At 48.5% G+C, this 21802-nt stretch overlaps 1 protein-coding gene across 5 annotated transcripts in view; it reads left to right on the top strand.

Annotated features, from left to right (window-relative positions):
• The window catches only part of GRIK4 (glutamate ionotropic receptor kainate type subunit 4), a 422857-nt gene that overhangs the window by 317479 nt on the left and 83576 nt on the right, over positions 1-21802 (top strand). For all 5 annotated transcript variants that reach the window (XM_072729516.1, XM_072729517.1, XM_072729514.1 and 2 more), the window contains 2 exons: positions 1279-1431; positions 2107-2211. In XM_072729516.1, the coding sequence (XP_072585617.1) occupies positions 1279-1431; positions 2107-2211 (258 nt within the window). The remainder of the gene's footprint in view (positions 1-1278; positions 1432-2106; positions 2212-21802) is intronic.

The raw sequence follows: 21802 nt of genomic DNA, 5'->3' as shown, positions 1-21802 counted from the left end.
AAAATATGTCTTGGGGAGGCCTACCACATGCCAGGTCCCAGTTAGATACTGTGCAACATGTAGAGATGACGGCCCTGTGTGTTCCTGCTCTAAGAGCTTGCAATTTAATAGGGAGATGAAAATATGAACAAACCACACTGGCTTCTTCCGGGGGCTCTGACTCCCTCTTGCATTTCTAGTTTGTTGCTTCTTCCCCTCCTACCGCCCCCTGCTCCCTGCCAAGCTTGCACTACAGTCTCCACCCCTTTGCATGTGCAGTTCCACCTCTGAAGCGTCTTTCCCCTTCCCCAGCTGCTCCCCCTCCCAGATCCAATGATGTTTCTACCAAAATCCTTCAGTGCTCAGTTCCCATGCTGGGTCCTCCAAAAAACATTTTCTTCTTCTTTTTTTTTTCTCAAGATTTTATTCATTTATTTAACAGAGAGCACAAGCAGGGGGAGCAGCAGAGGGGGAGGGAGAAGCAGGCTCCCCGCTGAGCAGGGAGGCCTGATCCCAGGACTCTGAGATCATGACCTGAGCCGAAGACAGACACTTAATTGACTGAGCCACCCAGGTGCTCCCAGAAACGTTTTCTTGATCACCAAGACAGGATCTTTCTCTTTGGACACCCCCAGACCTTTGCGTGTCCCCTCACTCAGTTTCACATCACCCCTGTTTGGGTCCTTTGTCCCCATACACCCTCTCCATTCCACTGTAATCTATTGTGGGAATAGGGTCTTGCTCATCTTCAGGCTTTGAACTCACCATGTACTTTGTAAGTACCAGTCGCACTGAGTAGTAAAAGTAGACTGATAGTAGGTATGTCCAGTACCATGGGCTCTTCTAGAAGGAAGTGACCTTTGGTTGAGCGTTGTAGAATGGGCAAATCCAAAGGCAGCTTCCAGGCTCCTTCCTTCTTCCCGAGATAGGCAGCCCTGTGTCCTTCTTGGGGATTTCTGAGAGCAATGGAAGTCACTACCTCCCTGGAGCAACGAGAGCAAAGGATATCCTTGAAATCATTTTGGGCCCAAAGGGACAGCTGGATGGTCCAATCCCAGAGAAGCCTTGGCCACCACTGTCTGCCTTGGGCAAGCACCTAGACCCTTGAGTGAAGCAGAGCTGGCCCAGTGAGAGGCGGTGGGCCATGGGCACCAAAAAAGAACCCTTATTCCTTCTTTCTCTTTTCTCTTGTCCTCCTCTGGTCTTCTCTTCCTCCTTTTCCTTCCCCTCCCCCTTCCCACCCATCCCTCCCACCCTCCCTCACTCTGGGCCTCCTGCCCACCGTCTGCCCTCTCCCAGCTGTCCTCAGCCTTGCTGTTTGACGCCGTCTATGCTGTGGTGACCGCGGTACAGGAGCTCAACCGGAGCCAGGAGATCGGCGTGAAGCCCCTGTCCTGCGGCTCGGCCCAGATCTGGCAACATGGCACGAGCCTCATGAACTACCTGCGCATGGTGAGGGGCGGCCAGGGCCCTGCAGGGGAGGGACGGGGTGCTCTGTTCAAGGCCCCGCACCCCCAAGCCTCCTCGGTGTATCACCGTCCCAGATAGAACAGCCACCTGCGGTGACCCCATTCAGTGCATGTGGGTCACAGTGTTCCCTGAGCCCTACAGCCCCACCGGGGAGGCATGGCTTAGTGCTGGCTTTCCCAGCCACATCTCCTCTGGGGGGATGGACACGGATCTCTACCCCACCAAGAAGACATCTGGTGCAGAGTAGCTCGGGTTTTGCATTTCGGGTCAGGTCCTCCTGACTTCCTGCGGACCTGAAGGTGGGTGAGCAGCTGCTCGAAGAGGAAAGAGTCTATCTACAGCCAACAGCCTGGAGGAGGGACACGGGAGGATCTGAGTTCAGGCTTCCACCCTGGCATTGTGTTGGTTCATGCCGTGGCTGCGAGGTCACTGGGTGTGGGGCATCCTTCTCCTCCCCTGGCCCCAGCCAAGTGTGAATTCATCCCGGAGACATCACACTCATAGTTATGAGATCCCGTGACTGAGAGACAGGCAGGAGGATGGACCTTGACGGCCTGCTGTCTCTCGGGCATCCTTGAACGGCTCTGGTGTGGGGTGCTTGGAGCCAGGTGGGACCTGGGGCCTGTTTGGTGCTGTAAGTCGCTCTCTCTTGGACAGGTAGAATTGGAAGGTCTCACCGGCCACATTGAATTCAACAGCAAAGGCCAGAGGTCCAACTATGCCTTGAAAATCTTACAGTTCACCAGGAATGGTTTTCGGCAGGTAAGTCCGGCTCCGCCACCGTGGTGGCACATTTTTCCTCTTTGTTCCTTTCTGCGTCCTCAGCCCTCTCATCCCATTTCTCCTTGGTGCGCAGGGTGGCCCCAGCTCTCAGTTATCCCCAGGAGCGACAGGTTGTGTCCTGTGCACCGCTCCTGGCATGCCCCGGCTTCCCCCGCTTCCTGCCGGTCAGTCCACTAGCGTGGGTCAAGGGACAGCTCCAGCAGAAGACCGAGAGGCAGGCCGTCATGCCCGGTAGGGGCAGGGGGGCAAGAAGTGTCACATAAGGAGGGAATTCCCAGTCTGTGCCCACTAGTTTGGATTCTGCCCTAACCCTGGAACCAGGGCCAGACTCCAGAGAGTGTGGGGAAGGAACCAACTGGGTCCCTTTGGTGTTGGAGTGGATGGCCAGTTCCCTCTTGCTGGCTCTTTCCTGACCAGCCTGCGCCATGCCGAACACAGCCCCCCTCTCCTGTCAGCTACCTGTCTTCTCCCATCAGCTCAGGATGGCTCCATCCTCTGAAGTGCCTTTCCAACCCCCTATCTTTTCCCTGGTCTCCTCCATGAACTCTCTCTCTCTCACTCCCACCCCCCCATCCTCTGGCATCAGAGGAAACAGGGATTCTGAGCCACGACAGGTGCCTCCCAGCAGGTCTCCCAACCTCCCTTTTGCCCAGATAATCAACCCCCTATTCTTAGGCGAGCCCTTCTCCTGCCTTAGAAGAGCCAGAGAAATAGGAAATGTGCTAATTATAGCAGGAAGCAGACACACTGGAGGGCTTCCGCTGTCAGAGTAGCTAAGCAAGGGAATGTGCCTCTCAAGGGGCTGCACAATCACCTTTCCCGGAGGTTATTAAGATTCTTTCTTCTCTTCCTCATCTTTCTCTTCCTCCATTATCATCATCATCATCATCATCATCATCAGAGAGCAGCTTTGTATTTCTTAAGCTCTTACCACCAGCCATTAACCATGTTGGGTGTACCATTTTCCCATTTCACTTTACAGACTGAGTGCTTTCAATTTATCTTTATTTTATTTATTTATTTATTTATTTATTAGATTTTATTTATTTATTCCTTTATTCCATCCATCCTTTATTCATGAGAGACAGAGAGAGAGAGAGATGCAGAGACACAGGCAGAGGGAGAAGCAGGCTCCATGCAGGGAGCCCGATGTGGGACTCGATCCTGGAACTCCAGGATCAGGCCCTGGGCTGAAGGCAGCACTAAACCACTGAGCCACCCGGGCTGTCCCTATCTTTACTCTATTTTATTTCTGTCATCTGTGCATAGAGACAGTCTTATTTCTTCCTTCCCAATCTGGATACCATTTTTCCCCTTTTCTTGCCTTGTTCAATGGCCAGAATGTCCATGTTCAATATTGATACATTGTTTCTGATCTTAGGGGGGACACATTCAGCCTTTTGCCTTTAAACATGCTGCTGGCTGTAGGTGTTTTGTAGATGTTCTTTATCAAGCTGAGGGTGTTGCCTTCTCATTCTAACTTCGCGAGAATTTTTTACCATGAAGTGGGTGTTGTTGAATTTTGTCAAGTGCTTTGTCTGGGTCAACAGATATAATCATATTATTTTCCTTCTTTAGCTTGATCATATGGTGGATTACATTAATTGATTTTCAAATGTTTAACCAGCCTTACACACCTGGAATAAATCCCACTTGGACATAGTGTATAATTTTTAGACATTGTTGGATTAGGTTGGCTAATATTTTGTTGAGGATTTAGCATCCAAGTTCTGAATGACTACTGGTCTGCAGTGGGCTTGGAGGGTTTTTTGCTTTGTTTTTTTACTCCCTTTGTCTGGTTTAGGTATCAGGGTAATACTGGTTTCACAAAATGAATTAGGAAATATTCCTTTCTCTTATTTTTTCTGGAAAAAGTTGTATACGACTGCTGTTAATTCTTCTCTAAATGTTTGGTAAAATATTTCAGGGAAACGATCTGGGCCTGGGGATTTCTTTTTTAGGAACTTTTAAATTACAAATTCAGTTTCTTAAAATAGGACTATTCAGGTTATTTGTTTCATCTTAGTTCAGATTTGCTCATCTTAGTCAACGGTCGGTGATAGGTACTTTTTATTAATCGCTATTTTTTTAAGTGAGGAAATGAATGCTCATGGAGGCTTTGAACAGTTAGTATTGGCAGCTGGTTTTGAACCAGCTCAGACTCTGAAGCTCAAGTTCTTAACTATTATGACCGACAAATCATACATCAAAATCACCTTGGTAAATTTGTTAAACATGTAGATTTTTAGACTCTACCGTAAAAAAGTCCAATGGGGTAGACCTCAGATAGGACCCAGGAACTGATGTGATCACCGAGCACTCAGGATGACCCCAGTGAAACCCTAGGCTATGCTGACAAGGCCCTGCCACACCCACATCCCGTCGCTCTGTCCCCACATCTGAGAGGCTCCACAGGGCCAAGTGGAGCTCCTTTTAGGAGGACAGTGATTATGCTAGGCCTTGAGGCCAGGTCACCCTTCTTGGGAAACAACAAGATAAAGAAGAGAGTCTAGGGTTAGGTAGGTAGCCAGAAACTCTGGGGAAGAATATCACCAGTTGATGAGCGTGTGCTCAGTCTTGAGTATGGGTATGTGTGTCAGGCACTGTGCTGGGTACAGAGGAAACAAACCTGCAAAAGGCACATTCCCTGGCGACATAGCAAAATAATCAGTGCACTTTGGGGTTATTAAGCTCAGATCATGCCCTCTGGCTCATAAATCCCTAAACAAATGAAGTCTTCAGCCTGTAGGGAAATTTCCAGGCTGACTTTTCCGTGAGCCCCATTATGCTCATGGGACATGAAGTGCAGAATGTTCATTTGTGGTTTCAGTAAATACCAGTTGAGTGCCTACTATGTTCCAGACATTCTTCTAAGTTTTAAAACTTCCAGGTTTTAAAACATGGGCAAAGTGCTTTTCTGGGGCCTATATTGTAGCATGGGACAAAATACAGATAAATCCATATCTAATATAGTGTCAGTAGTGGTAAATGTTACAGGGAAAATTAAAAAAAAAAGGTAAGGAAATGAAGTATGTGGGGATAATAATGATGAGGAAGCAGTAGTTAGGAGAATATAATGCTCATGCCAAGCCTCAGACTTACTCCACAGAAGGCCCAGTCCCAGGTGCTGAAAAACCCCTCATTGGACCTCAGGCCTGCTTTTGGAGTGCTCCCCTGGAAAGAGCCCCCTTCCAGCCCCTTCCATCAAGCAACACCTGCAGTGGCAGAGTTGGCTGGTGGCCCTGACCCCACCCTCTGCTTGAATGACTGCTAGTTTTGCTCAAAGTACCTCTTCCCCTTAACTCTTTCTCCAGCAGCCGCCACTCAGGCTGGCTTTTCCCAGCTGCCAGGCTGCAGGATTGCCCCGGTCATTAAGAAACAGCATCGCCAGTCTCCAGCCCAGCCCAGCAGGGGACTCTGCTCTGGGGCGTCCTAAACAGCAGCTACTGATCCTTCCCCAGAAGCACACATTGTTGGTATAGGTAGGGCGTCACAAACCTACGTGTGCACAGGAATGCCCAATGGTGCTTGTTGCAGCTATATTCCCAGGCCCCACAGCTATAAATCCTGAGTCAGCAAAACTGGGTGCCTTCCAGGAATCTGCATATTTTTGACTAGCACCCAGATGGACCATTACCGTGCAGGGGGGCCACAAGCTATGCCTTGACAAATAGCGCATAGAATTTCCTCTTGACCTCCCCATAGTTCACCCTCATCTTTTTGAGCCCATGAGACCATCAAAGAGGATGGTGATATTGACCTTCGGCTGCTCTAAGGAACACACATTTTTCTAAGTTTTTATTTTAATACCAGTTGGTTAACATACAATAGTTTCAGGTGTAGTTTCAGGTGTACAATACCGTGATTCAACACTTCCGTACATCACCGAGTGCTCATCATGACAAGGTGCTCCTTAATCCCCATCACCTGTTTCATTCCTCTCCCCACCCCCTTCCCTTTGGTAACCTTCAGTTTGTTAAGAATCTGTTTCTTGGTTCGCCCCTCTCTATCTCCTTTTTTCCCCCTCTGCTCGTTTGTTTTATTTCTTAAATTCCACATAAATACGATATGCATTAAATCAAATGGTAGTTGTCTTTCTCTGATGGATTTCACTCAGCATCATCTTCTGTAGGTCCATCCTGTTATTGCAAATGGCAAGCTTTCATTCTTTTTTTTATTGCTGAGTAATATTCCAGGTGTGTGTGTGTGTGTGTGTGTGTGTGTGTGTGTGTGTGCGCGTGCGCGCACACGCGCATCTACCACATCTTTATTCATTCATTAATGGATGGAAACTAAGGCTGCTTCCATATCTTGGCTATTGTAAATAATGCTGCTATAGGGATCCCTGGGTGGCGCAGCGGTTTGGCGCCTGCCTTTGGCCCGGGGCGTGATCCTGGAGACGTGGGATCGAATCCCACGTCGGGCTCCCGGTGCATGGAGCCTGCTTCTCCCTCTGCCTGTGTCTCTGCTTCTCTCTCTCTCACTGTGTGCCTATCATAAATAAATAAAATTTAAAAAAATAATAATAATAATGCTGCTATAAACATGAGGGTGCATGTATCCCTTTAAATTAGCATTTTTGTGTTCTTTGGGTAAATACCAGTAGTGTGATAATTGGATCGTAGGGTAGTTCTATTTTTAACTTTTTGAGGAAACTCCATACTGTTTTCCTGAGTGGCTGCACCAGTTTGCTTTCCCACCAACAGTGCAAGAGGGTTCCTTTTTCTCCAGGGACACACATTCTTGATTGGATTTCTAGAGTGGATTGCAATAATCCTCTTTATTACCCATTTTTCTTCAACAAATCTGGTGACTGTCCTGCTACTTTGCTGTCTCACTCAGGTTCTGTGAATACCAGTGAATACTGTGCAAGTTATATCGTGAGCACAGATGTAGCCTTGCAGCTCTGGTCCCCAGGTCCCATCTCAATCACCAGCTGAATCTTTGCCTCTCGACAGGTGTCCTTCCCCTGATTATTACAGGATGAAGTGGTTTGGGGAGTGATAATTAATTGGACTTCTTTTCCAGGGTGGGAGGAAAGTCAGTATCTCTGCTCTAACAGTCTTCCAATGCCATCCAAGGTGGTCTGGCAAGAGAAGGGGGAATGACCGGGAACAGACGAAATGACATCTCTTGAGTACCTCTTGTGAATCAGACACCACATGGGCACTTCGTACAGATCACTTCTGATCTGGGGGATGGCCCTGGAAGGTGGATAGTGTCCCACATCACGAATAGGAAAGCTGGGAATCAAGGAAGATAAGGAACTTGACCCAAGTTCACTATTAGCAAGGACTTTGGACAGAGCTAAAATTTATACTCAGGCTTGTCCAACTCCAGAGCCCATGCTCTTGGGCCTCCCGAGGCTCTTGGCTTCCACTCACTTTCCTGGAATCCCTAAACTCCCAAATCAAAACACTTTACCCAGGTCTGTTGCTTTGCTGCTACCTGTTCCCAGTGACCTGCTGGGCTGAGCTTTCTTTAGTAATGGTGTCTTCTCATTTGGATTTGGTTTTATTCTTTCTCTTCCTGTCTGGGCAAGTGGCTATTAAGAGCTGGTTTTGATTATTTAGAAAGCACCACACAGGGACCCAGTGGGTTGTAATTGGTAAAATGTCTGAACCAAATGCTGTATTCCCTGCTGGTGGCTGATTAAGGGATTATTACCATTATAAAAATAGTCTTTCAGAACTCGGGGTTATTTTTTACCATTAAAAAAATTACTGTTTTGATTCTGTTTGGAGAGGGTTTTCCATCTTGGAATTCTGTGAAGCTTCCCCTGGAGACTTTTATGGGGAAATGTTCTCTAGAGTGTCCTGTGCGTGACATTTCTGAACCTGGACCATCTCCCAATTGCTTATATATGGGCATAGAAGTCAATGGTGTTGCTTCTGGGTTCCCTAAGTTCGTCCTCCAGTTCCGCCTGTGTGAGCTCTCCCTTCTCCATCCCATCTTCTCCCTTCTTATTTCCCAGAAGATGGCCTGGATTGCATTGGAATAATATAATCTCTCTTCTTCATTTGGGATCAATCAGATCTGAAACAGAAGGGAAAAAAAAGAAGCACAACATTAGAGGGCCCTTCATTTCCTTCATTTAACTTAGTCTAAATAGATCAGAGATTCTGAGCAGCCCCCAAGTGACTTTGTTAGGGCCGTAACAGGATGAGCACACCTTTTATCTAAAGATTGGAAATGGCTTAACAGGCTCTAATTAAGCCTTTGGGGGAGAAGGAGGCCTGAGGCATGGGGGCTTGACATCCCTAGCTAAAGACGCAGCTCTCACCTTTCCTGTTGGATCACTGTGCATCACATTGAGGGTACCTCAATTTTCTTTGTGTGATGAAGATGGTAACCCCTCAACGTTTGGTGTTGTTAAACGCAAGGATTAATGAAATTAGATTTGCATGGCACTCTCTTCTGCTGGCCTGTGTTTAGGTATAACGCCAGCTCTATTGACATAATGATGATAATAGTTCTCCTCCATGATGCCCCTTGCCAAGTAGTATACATAGATATTTAAAATTTCTCATCTTCTATCAGCCATACATAAAGGCTGCTCTCTCCATCTTGCAGGTAAAGAAACTGAGGCAGAGAGAGGCAAAGTAATGTGTCCACATCCACACAGCTAGTAAGTTCCAGACTTAACTGAGTCCACATCTGGCTATCTTCAAAGTCCATGCTCTTTCTACTCTGCAACTTGGCCCTAGAATGTGTTGGGGGAAACCTCCAAGGCCTCTAGTCTAATCTTCCATCCCAATGCAACAGTGTTTTCCATAGTGCCCCTGAGAGAAGCAGCCACCCAGCCTCTCCTTGAGCCTGCACTGGGCTGGGAAGTATACTGCTTCCCAAAGGACACATGCCATATGCCCACGTCTTCCAGGGAGAGGGTCAAAACCTGCCTCCTAGTTCTGCCCTCTGAAGCAGCTGGAATGGCCCACTGTCTTTTTTTTTTTTTTTTACCAACTCTTTATATATTTGAAAATAGTTTGATTTCTCTTCATTCATTCACTTCTTCCTGAAATTTAGCATAACACTGTTTGAGCGCCTGCTCTGTGTCATGGTCCCTTCATGAGCTCACAATCTTTGGGAAAAGGCAAAAATTGCAGTCAGCACTATCGTAGTGACCCTCTGATTGTCTTTCCTTCCACAAACAGCAGACCATAGCTGTTCTCAACGTGATATGGCCTCCAAATCTCACACCACTGATGCTTTTTGGGCTTCTAGGTCTCTATTAAGACATGAAGCCAAAATTGAGGACCACACTCCAGATGGGGCGAAACGGTATAGAGCTAAGAGCACCATCCTCACAAACACTAAATTTCCATTCCCCGAATTAGTGTGCTTACTGGAATTAGCTTTCGAATCTTTGATTCATTCAGAACTCTGGACCTTGAGATCAATTAACTGTTCCACTTGCCGCCACCCTCCCCCCTCCCAAAATGTGCAGGGTTCTTTTCATGTGAACTTTTCATATAAACCATGCCTAAGCCACCCCTCCCTTGGACCACTTATGTACTTAAGTCTGTTCCTATGGAGATGGAGAGATTTGCAGATCTGGCCAAGAGTGGGCGAGTAAAAAGCCTTGAGAACTGATGGCCATGTTTCGTTTTCCAAAGCTGATATAAACTCAGCTTTTCAAGGGGCTGGTTCTCTGGAATGACTTGAGTGTAGCTCTAACGAGGCAGGGGGATGAGCCAGATGGCTATTGTGAGTCACCCTCGCAAACCAAGAACTCAGGGGTCCCCTGTCCTCCAGAAGGTTCAGGGAATCCAGCTCCAACTTCCTGAGTTCCTGCCGGTCCCACCAGTTGCTGGGAGGACAGGCCGCCTGTCTTGAATTTCCTCTCCTGCCATCTTCTCTGAGAAGCGCACACACAAGCATGCCTGCCCCCTTTGCAGGATCATCCGGTGTTTATGATGGCAGAGTCTGCTTTGGCAGCACCCCCGAGTAGTGTAAAGGCAGCCAGCTACATTTCTTATCATGGCTCTCTGCAGCTGGGAGCACTAGGAAACCTCTTCTGTTGCTTTGATGGCAATTTTAGCAGACCTGCTGGTGGGATCCCCTCGTGTCCCCACCTCCAGACCCTTTTACCCCACTTCAAAAGCAAACAAAGAACAACAGAAAACCCTGGAAAGACCCTGTCAGAGGAGAATCTGCACTGCCATTGCCTGCAGGTGGCATTGGGGGAACAGTGAGGAGGGGTCCCCCTCCATAGAGAGGCCCTGCCCGGCGTCTGTGCCCTTTTGCCCGGCCCCTTCGTCATGAGCCTCTGTGGCAGTGCAGGTCCCATCTGCGCTAACGAGAAGAGCCATTAAGGCTCAGACAGGTTGCCAGTGGGGGAAGCTGCTCTAACAGTGTCATGATTGCTACTGTCTAATACATTTTCAATTTGAGGAAGGAGTTTACCATAAATATGCAGATCCTTTGAAGCTGCCTTTGCGGAGCCTGGCTCAGAGCGCTGGAGCGGGGGTTTGATTGCTGGAAATCCGCAGCCTCGAGTGCCAGCTCCCTGGCTGGGGGACAGAGCTGACGAGAGGGGGCCGGCTGGGGAGGCTGCTCGGCGGGCCATTCCCCACGAGCCAGCGAGCGCTCTGCCTTTGATGAGGAAATTCTGGGGCAGCAGTTCTCGGGGAGAGGATGGGCGGGCTGCTTTGAAGGTTACTGAGAAGTCACTTATGTCTTCCTTTTAATTAAGGAGCCAGGAGAAGGGGAATTGGCATGAGGTTTGGAATAGTTGGCGTCTTCTAGAATGTCATGAATTCTTCGAGCTGGAGGAGACCCGAAGGGCTGTCGGGTCCAGCTTTCACACCAAAGAATCAGACCCCTCGGTGGCCCTGTTTGCTCCCAGAGTGAAAGGGCAGCTCCCCAGCGAGGCCGCACATGCTGGGCCCCACTTAACCTTTGCGGGTGCCCTGCTCCCATGCCGCTCAGCTGCTCTGCCTCTACTGACGTGTTCCCTGACCGTGATCCATGAGTCCAGACCCAGCCTTCCCCCTGCTGAGAGTGGGGCCCAGCACAGGCCCGGAGGAAGGGACGTGCCATTCCAGCCCCAAGGAGTTCATCACATCCAGTAGGGACGCCAGAGCCCTGGGGACCCAGGAGTTTGTCACGAGAGCTCTCTAAAGCTACCGTTCCCCACTTCCGAGAGAGTTCATATGACAAGCCTCTCCGGTGGCAACTGGAATTTCAAAGTGTGACCTGGACGGCCCCTGCAGTCACCATGCGTGTCCCTCCATTCCCCCAGGGTGGCACTTCTGTAGTTAATTGAGTCCCTCCTCCTGGGAGGGCATCGGGCTATCCTGGCCACCCCCGATGGCAGACAGCTGGCTTGAGAAGGGTGTGACCTCCAGGACCCTCTCTCCTCCGGGCTCCCTGGCTCACGTACATCTGGTTCTTTCTCCCAGAGCCCTGACTCTTCCTGCTTATCAGCTTTGATGGGAAATTCACTGACTGCAGAAGCTGATTCACACATCAGCCGGCAAACAAATTAGAGCTACTTAAATTTTCAGACGGGGGGCTGCTTTTGGGCAGAGGAGCGGGGTTTCAAAGTGCTGCATTTTAAATATATTTCTTGTAATGTGCCCCATCACGCATCCTGCCGGAGCCCAGCCCCGGGGAAGTTTGCCAGGAGCGAGTGACTCTGCGGCGCCTCTTCAGCCAGCCCATGCCTGGGAGAGCTGGAAGAGGCTGAGCTGCTAATTTGGTCTCAGAAGCAGCCGGCGTCATCAGCTCTAGAGAGGGGCACGCCGCAGACCAGAGGTGTGGGCAGCGAGGGCAGGCAGGGGGCGGGGGGCCTGGGGAGGGGCCCTAGCGCGCTGGTCCTCAGTGGCCCCCCTGGGACATAGGGCTGGTGGTCCTATGATATCTGCGTCACGGACTTTATAAGATTATCGTGAGAACAAAATGAAAGGCTGTTTGTAGGTGTGCGTAGAGGACTCTACTCCACGGTGCAAAGTGGAGTCCCGTCCTCGCTCCTGGAGACGTCTGTGTAATGTCCCTCTGCCTTCGTGTGCAGCGTTCCTGGAGTCTTGCTCGTAGCCTGGCTCAGGGCAGAGAGAAGGACAAAGCAGGGCTGAGCCATGTGCTCGCATCGCTCCTGCTGCAAGCCCAGAGCCCTGCAGAAATGCCGCGAAGGCTGGCCCCTGCTTGAAGGACGTAAGCTTTGCCATCCAGCCTCTCTCTGCTTCAGGATGGGCTCCCTTTGGCCCTCCCCTACCCTCTTCCTCTTCTTCTCTCCTTCCCTCACATCTGCCCTCCCTCTGCTCCTTAATGTGGCATCATCACCTGTGCCGCCTGGCAGTGGCTCTGGGTGGGACAAAGATAAGAGCCAGAGGTGGTGGCTCCATTTCTGGGACGATCTACAGAACATCCAGGGCTTACCTAACATAGCACCGCTTGGACAAGACCTGCGGACACCCCCAAGCTAGAAACTCCTCATCTGCCCAGACTAGAGTGAGGCCCGGCCACACACCACCTCCCTGTGGGCCTGCCTCCCTGTAGGCGCAACAATGGGCCATTCTCAGCCCTTCCCTGGGAGCTCAGCATTCTACTGAGTCTTGAAACACAGGGAGCAACCAGCGTCCTTCAAGCCCAGACACTTCATTAGAACCATTAGCTCAATTGGCATCTGCCGCTCAGAGCTCAAAGTTGTGTGTTATTAGTACAACTGCTTTCCCAAGACACTTCTCCACCTGGCGAGTTTAACAAATGAAGCCAAGCGCTCTCCATGCCCCAACTGTGGCGTGTTCATTGGCAGCAATTTCCTCGGAAGATGAAAAATCTCAAGCATGCCTGGGCTCTCTGATAGATTCTCTCCTCGGCAGCTAATTTGAAAGACCTTCTACCTTCTGGAGGCGTGAGAAGGACATGCGGCTGGGTCTTCATATTTACAGGCTCTGCTGTGCACTGGACCGGTGCCAGTTTGTGCCAGGCCAACCTGGTCGTCCCCACCGCCGCCCCTGGAGGTTTGGAAGAGGGTCTGTGAGATTACTGACCACACAGGTGAAAAGGAGAGAGTGATAGAGGTAAAGGCAATCCTTCAACTCACAAAGTACTTCTGTGCAAAATGAGAAACAAAAAACACGAGAACAAAAGGCAGTCCAGGCACCCTTGCTGCCCTGCGCAGGGCAACTTCACTTCTGAAGGCCTGAGCCGGTGAGAGAGCCTATTAGGTCTCCGAGCGTGTCTTTGGAGGGCGGTATGTTTAATCAGAGCTGCCTGCAGCGCACTGAGCTCCGCTCCTGCCCTGGACAGTATTCATCTGTCACTGGAGTCCCAGAAAATAGCCGCTGTGGGTTTGTTCTCTTTGGCAGCAGGGGTGCCGAGGGCCGGGCCAAACGCCACTTCAGATCCTGGGGGTCGGGGATTTGGGATGGAGGTCCGGGCACATCTTGGCAAAAGCCAAACATCTGAACACATGCAGAGGTGCAGCCGACTCCTCATTTTTTTGTGGATTCTGTTTTTGCAAATCCTCCTACCCTCTAAAATCTACCTGGGTGTCCCAGAAACGGTACTCACGGTGCTGCTTAGGAGGCACACAGAAGAGTGAAAAATGGGAGTCAGTGGATGGGCAGGGTCCCAGCTGACCTGGAAAGGGCAGCATCTGCCTTCTTCCAGCCCTCAGACTGTAAACATGTGTCCTTTTTTGCGGTCTACATGGTGTCATGCCTTTCATACCGGTGTGTTTTTGCTTGGTGACTTTGCTGTTTAAAATGACCCCGGACCTGAGCACTGATGTGCTGTGTCATGGACCTAAGTGCAAGAGAGCTGTGATGGGCCTTATGGACAAAAATACAGGTGTTCAGAAAGCATCATTCAGGCATGAATTACAGTCTATTGTTCAATATTAATGAATCGACAATATCTATTATGTGAAGTGTCATGAAGCAGAAACACACACAAAATGAGGTTGTGTGTTGATCGGTTGACAAAAAGGGTGTGTAACAGAAGCTCCTAGAAACCTAATCCTATCCTCTAGGAGCAGCAGCTTGGTATTCTCTAATTCAGTATTTGTGGCAAGTTTATTGAACATAATTACTGCAAATAATGAGAAATGACTGTAATGAGATTCAGCGAGGAGAGAAGACCAGGGACCAGTGTGCTTAGGAGTTGCTCACCTTGTCCTGCCATGGCCTGTTCTCTCTGCATTCACTACCCCGTACTCCGACTCTCTTGTTTTCTTATAATGTCCACGGGCCTCATCTATTCCTTGATGCCCTGCCCTTCCCCCTGGTTCCCCTGATACAGAAGTAGAATCTAGACCCTACAATCCTAGGGCCGTAAGGAATAATAAAGGTCCCGTAGAGCAGTGCTCTCATCAGATGTCTGGAGTCTTGCAAATGTATTTGCATGAAGTAGAGTCTGTGCCTGAAGGCCTCCTGTGTCGAGGAACCCACTACCCATAGGAAGTAGAAAGCTCTCATTGTGAGAAAGGTTTGCTATCTATTGGGCAAAATTCTTTCTTTTGTCTTTATTTCTGTTTCTTGGGTCTATCGTTCTGGTGGCTGCCTTATCCTTCTTCCTTATATAGTATGATTTCAGTCTCTTTACCTTCCTGGTCAGTCTCCTTGGAATACACTTGTTACCTTTGTGCTTCATTTAAAGAGCAGCGCTTGAAACAACATGCGGCATTTCAGGTGTGGTCTGAGTAGAAGAGTACCCTCTTCCTTCACATCAAACCAGGCATCCCTTGGCCACTGGTGTCCACCATGGACACTGCCAGTTTATTTTCATGTTAACGAAACACAGTGTCTCAGCTCCAAGACCAGGCTCTACTGGGGGAATGCCAGGCCTCTACTATAGAGAGCTATTTCATGGCAGGACGGAGAGGGCCCTTCCTCACACCCCCTTCTTGGTGGCTACTTTCATGGTGCTTTATTTTCCTGCCTGTGTAGCTGAGCTTCCAGGGCTTCTGTGTTGTCCTGCTTGGGCCTGTCTCTCCCTCACTTTGCCCCCAAGGCACTTGGAAAAATGATATCACATTATAAACACACCCAGCATTTTTAGGAATTCAGTTTAGAGCTGGTGAGGACTAGATGACACCCTTCTTCTATAGGTGAGATAACTGAAGACTAAAACAGAAGTGACTTGCCCAAAGGAATTTCATAAGGTAATTAGGCAGATATTTATCGAGCACCCGTTATACATTATAGGCCAGGCAGTGTCCTGGGACCTGGGGCTACATAGGGGAATTTACTAATGCAATCACCAACTGTTTAAGCACTGATTCTGTGCTAGGCCTTAGGGATATGATAGGGAGCAAGACAGAGCCTCATCATTCATGAGTGTACTGTCTAGTGGGGAAGACGGGTTTGAAAGAAATAATAACTGAAAGAATTATATGAGTACAAGTGTGATGTATGCTGCAAAGGAGAAGTCTAGGGCCCTCTGCGTGAGTCATTGTGATGGGGACTTAACTGAGTCAGAGGAGGTGGGCATCCCCCACGTGGTGGGGGAGTGTGTCCCACCCAAGCAAGGGCCTCCCAGAGCTGGTGGTCTGGTGTGCAACTCTGAGACCAGAGTTGGTGGATGGTCAAGCCAGGTTGCGAAGCTGGAATTCCTGAAGCTTTCTTTACTTTTTCCACTTTTCCCCACTGTTCTCTTCTTCAAACTTTATTTAAATATCCTCTTCTGGTGCAATCAGTTAAGCATCCAACTCTTGGTTTCGGCTCAGGTCGTGATCTCGAGGCTCTGGGATTGAGCCCCACATCGTGCTCAGTGTGGAGTCTGCTTGAGATTCTGTCTTCCTCACTCCTTCTGACCCTCCTGCTCATGCTTTCTCTAAAATCAATAAATAAGTCAAATAAATAAATAAATAAATAAATAAATAAATAAATAAATAAAATTTCCTAAGTACAGAAGTCAGAATCAAAGACAGGGGGAAAAGCAGAGGCTGACTTCAGGGATGTGGACTCTCAGACAGGAACCTGGTAGCAAATACCAAAGGATGAAGAATTACAATCCAGATCTTTACTAAGTGTTTACACATCCATAGCCATGGAGAATTAATATCTTGGGGGTGGTATAGTCCAGTGTACCTGCCTGGGTTTGAATCGGCACTCACCGTGGAACTTTGGGCTAGAAAGACTTCCTAAGTCTCAGTTTTCAAGTCTGTCAAATGGGGATGATAGTGGTACCTCCCTAGTAGTAGAGGTGGGAAGATTAACTCAGATGACGAGTGTAAAGCATTTAGTCCAGTGTCATGCAGTAAACGTTCAAAAGTGTTAGCTTGTATAATTTTCTTATAGTTAGTCCTCAAGTTCTACATGATGAGGACTAGAAGCTTATTGAGGCCAAAAAATGTATTTTTTGAGCATCAGCTGTGTTCCAGGAGCTCTGCTAGGGGCTGATTATAGTGAACAGACAAGGTGTCCACATCTCTTGCACCAGCAAACACTTTGATACTTTTGGAGCATGACTTGCACATGGTTGCAATTCCAGACACACACTGACACCTGCCTCTACATAACTGAAACCAAAACTTCTGAAACAGTGGTCACCTGGCCACGTGCAGTACACCCTGACCTAATCTGGATTTAGGTTTCAGTTTTAGGGTATAGGTATTCACCTACTAAATTGATTTCAGAACCCACTAATGGGGAGCAGCCCCAATTGAACCAAAACATTGCCTTAAACCAACTGGGTTGTGGCTTAATAAACCCAGGTAGAGACGTTCCTTTGATAGGACGTCTTCCCAGTTTTTCCAGGACTTGTTTCTGATCTCTTATTTTTGCCATTTGCCATTGTTGTTGTTTGATCCTGAATTTTCACAGCATTCTGCATGTAAGCATATATTTTGTTAGAGGAATATTTTGGCAAAGAGAATGAGGTCTTCAGCAATGCCCTGTGTTCCCCGGATCACCCCCTCAGGCACTCAACTGAGTCCTTACTCGTGACCAGTCTCCCATGTAAAATAAACTTTTATGATTGGAGATATTAGGTTTAAATTCAATAAATGTTTATCTCCTTCATGCCAGGGGTGTTTACTGTAGGAGCTTACGTTCCATGCCTTTTAACTGACCTTCAGTCAAGTACAGCCCTGTACTGTAGAGTCTGAAACTATAACTCAATTTCCATTAATTCCGAAGGTTCCTAGTCATAAGTGCCTCACACCTGACTGTCTTTTTTTTTTTTCCTGCCTGTAGGTCAAACTCAGTTCTGTGCACACAAGAAGATGCTAATATATTATCATATGCATCCTTCTTAATAAGAATTTCAACTTCAAACCCTGACCCCTGAGGTCAAAAATAATGAATCACTGGTTATGGTGTGTTCAACTTTGGATGGTCCCAGAGAACAAGGATCTGAAACTTAAAAAAAAAGAGCTTGCATTTGGATAGGCCTTTAAACTTTTGTCACATCTGTGATTGCCTCAGATCATCCCAGTCAGTAGAGAAGGGAAGGAAGACCACCCTTATCTTATAGTAGCAAAATTGACCTCCCAAGGCACACGGCAAGGGCACGATGGAACTTGGCATCAGATCTCCTGACTTTTGGTCAACTGCATTTCCACCAGACAGACAATATGGGACTATTATCTTCCCTTCCCATGGCTCCTTTGGGCTCATCAGAAGCCATCATAACATGATCTCAGTTGATTATCAGCAGCAGTGCTGTGCTATGGGCAAGTGGGTTCATTTATTTCCATTTTATAGATGAGAAAGATCTCATCTTTCTTGATCTCATCTTTCTTGTATCTTCTGGTGTACCCCCCAACCCTGCATCCCCTTGTGTCAGGCCTCTAAGCAACCTCCTTGCACCTTGGCTTGGATCGCTTTTGTGGGGTCTTTTAGGAGACTCTCTTCACATTTGTATTCTCCAAAGAACAAGTTTATAGTGCTCAGAGAGGTATGTGGGAAGGCCCAAGCCCTAAGATCAAGAGAGCCTACACCTGCTCCAACAGTATAATAGTAAGTAGAACATGGATTCAAACCTAAGTTTAACCTAGAAAATACCACAGCAAGTTGCCCGAGATCTCCGAGTCTCAATTTCTTTTATTCTTTCATTAATTTGTTCAGTCATTCAATAATAACTTGTATAAAGTGCCTATATTAAGCATTATTACCATTGTCTGAAGTATCTATATCTCTCAGGTGGGAAAAATAACAAGGTTGTTACGCAGAATCAGGGAAATTTATGTAAGCAAACCAATGGCTGAGTGCCCAGCTTGCAAAGGTGATCAATAAATGTTTGCAAACTCTGGCTCTGGAGCAGAAGGGCTTGCCTGGCCTTGGAGTGATGTCAGCTTCTCTAGAAGCTAGATCCCGGCAGCGCCGAGTGCAAAGAACAATCATCTAAATGTACATAAAATATTAAATGTTACAGAGTGCACACCCACAGATACAGGCAAGGATGCGAGGAAATCCCTCAGGGCTTTAAAAATAAATCCCTTTTTACCTACTTGGGAGAGAACAAATGGGCAGAATGACAGCCCTGAGTGACTCCACGCAGGACTAAGAGGGCTATGAGGGAGGGGCACGAGTAGCTGCTCCGGGCAGGACAGATGTCCTCAGGTGACAGCAGAGGGCTCTTCCTTGGTGGCGTAGCGAGAAAGACAAGCGGCGAGCAATGGTCTTGTTGCTGAGTGTGTAATTATAGCCTGAGACAAATGTGATGAAAGGGTTTGGGGAGAAGTTTGACTTTGGGAGAAAAAGGGAAAGCCTCCTAGAAGCAGTGACTTTTGAAATGTAGCCTGAAAGCATTAGCTGGGATGACCTAGACGAGGGTTTAGAAAGCTTCTGTAAAGATCCAGATGGTAAATAGTCAGACTTTGCAGCTCTATCCTCGTAGATGAATATAGTCCTGGATAGTCCGTAAGTGAACAGGTGTGGCTGTGTTCTAATACAACTTTCTTTCCTGAAATAGACCACCTCTGAAGAGCTGAAAGAAGGCTGGGGAGGAGTGTGGGTATGCAGCAAAGAAAGTTCCAGAGGAGGAATGACATGCACGCAGACCCTGGCAAGAAGGGACTTGTTGCACTTGAGTGTGGAGACGTGACTGGTGCACAGATAAAGCTGGAGAATATAGTGTGAGATGGGCCTGCGGCGTGTGTAGAGGCCCACCCTACGGGGGGCCTGGTAGGCGGTGTAAAGGATCTCTGTCCTTAAACCCAAATGGGAAGAAGGGAAGGGTTTTAAGCAGGGTCTGGGTGATCATATTTGAGATTTTGTAGAGATGACTGCCGGCTGCTGGGTGGTGAGCGGAACAGAGGGCTGGAGTGTAACCTGGCCCAGGGGAGGCTCGGTGGAAACGAGGACTTGAGTAGAGGTGAGGGAAGGGGAGACTTGGGGAAGCTCAATGACCACAGTGGCCACAGTGCCGGATGCTAACGTGGGACTCCAGACTCCATGTGACACGCCACCAGCTCTTACAGGAAGCGGCAGGGGAGCCCTGGGGTCCTGGCCCTGAACAAGCGCTCCCTGTGGCCTCTTGCTGAGGGCGTGACCAGCTTGCTTACACTGACCCATGATCACACACAGACTAAATGCAGGTCTCAGAACACACCTTCACTTGGACAGCAGTGGCCTTTCCAAAGGACTCTGGGTCGTCTGTATCGATGCCACAGAATCCATTCACCAGAGCCCCCACATCCCATCTGGCCTTATCTGTGCTCTCCTTACAGCCATTCTTTCGAGCTCGGTCACTTGGTTGCTCGCCCAGGGTTTAAACACAGATATCCTGACTGCGGTACCAAATGACGGTTCACAAGGAGAAGAGACACTCTGAGAAGTAGATGCATTAACTTATCAAAGCGCAGAAGTGAAGGCAAGTGGGCATCCACATTTCAGTAAGCCAGAGCAGCATTATATCACAGCACAGTGTGATAACTGCCTTCATAACGGTGACACCGTATTAAGGTCAAGACTCTCACTCTGTTTAAGAGGACAGTGGAAAGTGTAAATCTCTTTGGAAGAATTTTTTAGGAACAATGCTTTCAAATAAATAATTAACTCTCCAGATTCTTAGTGCTGAAGGAGCAAGATTATTATTAATTCATATGGTCACTCATTAACATAAATCCTGTGTCCTTTAGGAATGTTGGATGAATGATACTTTCCGCGCAAACACATCCCGTATCATTTATGTACAGAGATGTTCATATTTGACTAAGCACTCTGATCACGAGACGTTTCTCCTAGGGGCACCAGGATCGGTTGTGAGAAGAGGTACACATTCATTTTAAATATTATGATCTCAGTGAAGGGGCACGTTGACCTTGTCTTGAATCCTGTTTTTTCCACTTACCAGCTCTGTGACTTGGGTTGATTATGAGCGTACGTGGACTTCACTTTGTATGCATACCCTTCGAGCGTCTGGCACAGAGACTGTGCGGGCAGGTGGGTGCTGATGGCCTGCTGGAGCCAGCTTGCCCCAGCCAGTGAGGGCCACTATACACATCCTCCCCGACTCTGTTCAGTGGCATCACATCAGTAGCCTGCAATCAACCTGAGCGGGCATGTTTACACCATGGACATTGGCAAACACTATAAATCAGAGCCTTTTTTCCTGCAAAGCCAGTTTTTAAACATTTCCTGGCTCATCATCTAATCACTATGAACCTCTATATCTTTTCCTGTGATCAAGTCTGTCATCGGAGTTGGTCTTTCTGCTGTGCTTTGGTTCATCCTGCATCAGAATCACCTGGCGGGCTTGCCGCACACACATCGCTGGGCCCTACTGCAAGAATTTCTGATTTAGTCAATCTGGAGGGGGGCCTAAGAATTTGTACTTCTGCCCCCAGTACTGCTGGTCCCGGAAGCAGACTTTGAGACTCTTGGTCTCCTCTGCCTAATAAACTAAAGTCTACAGTGCGAAGCCCTCTGTAGGATGCGGAGGGGATTCCCACCTTCTGTCTCAGACCATGGCATTAAAAATTAATGAGTGCTTGCATGGTGCTTGCACATGTACCATCTCTTCTTGAAGAGTCTGTGAGGTAATAATCACCATTTTCACCCCCATTTTACAGATGGAGGAAACAGAGGCTCAGAGGGCTTGAGCAACTTACCCAGGGTCACACAGCTCCATCAGCAGAGAAGCCACACTAAACTCAGCTCCTCCCTCTCTGGGGCCACCGCATTCATGGTGCAGATGGCACAAAGGTCAAGGGCGAGTAGAGGCTGGAATCCAACTTGCCCAGCTGTGCACCTGCATGGCCACATCAGCCAGGGGGAAGGTGCCTTTTTCTTACCTGCGTTAAGGTGCGGTAGAGGCTCTAACAAGTGTCATCCAAGTCCACGGACATGATGCAAAGGCAGAGCAAGTGGGAGAAACAGAAAGTACAGAGAGAGGGCCATGGAAAGACATCATTTGCACATAATCAGGCGGGCACATGTGGGCATGTGGAAAGAGGCTGACAAAACAGCTGTTCCTGCAGGAGGTTCGGGGGGCAGGTGTCAGCAGGGTGGAGCAAGGGAATCTGGCTGGAGGCAGAGCCACAGATTGTCAGCGATGAGAGCTGCGTCTCCTGCCCACCCCTGGCATGTGTGTGGCATGGAAGGTGCCCAGTGGGTGGGGCAATTAGCCTGTATCCCAGGGCTCCTGGCTCTGTCTCTCGCTTTCCCTCCCACCGCCT

The sequence above is a fragment of the Vulpes vulpes genome, chromosome 12 (assembly GCF_048418805.1).
Source record: "Vulpes vulpes isolate BD-2025 chromosome 12, VulVul3, whole genome shotgun sequence".
NCBI classification, from domain to species: domain Eukaryota; kingdom Metazoa; phylum Chordata; class Mammalia; order Carnivora; family Canidae; genus Vulpes; species Vulpes vulpes.
Note: the sequence above shows the minus strand (reverse complement) of the source record. Positions and strands in the feature narration are given on the sequence as shown.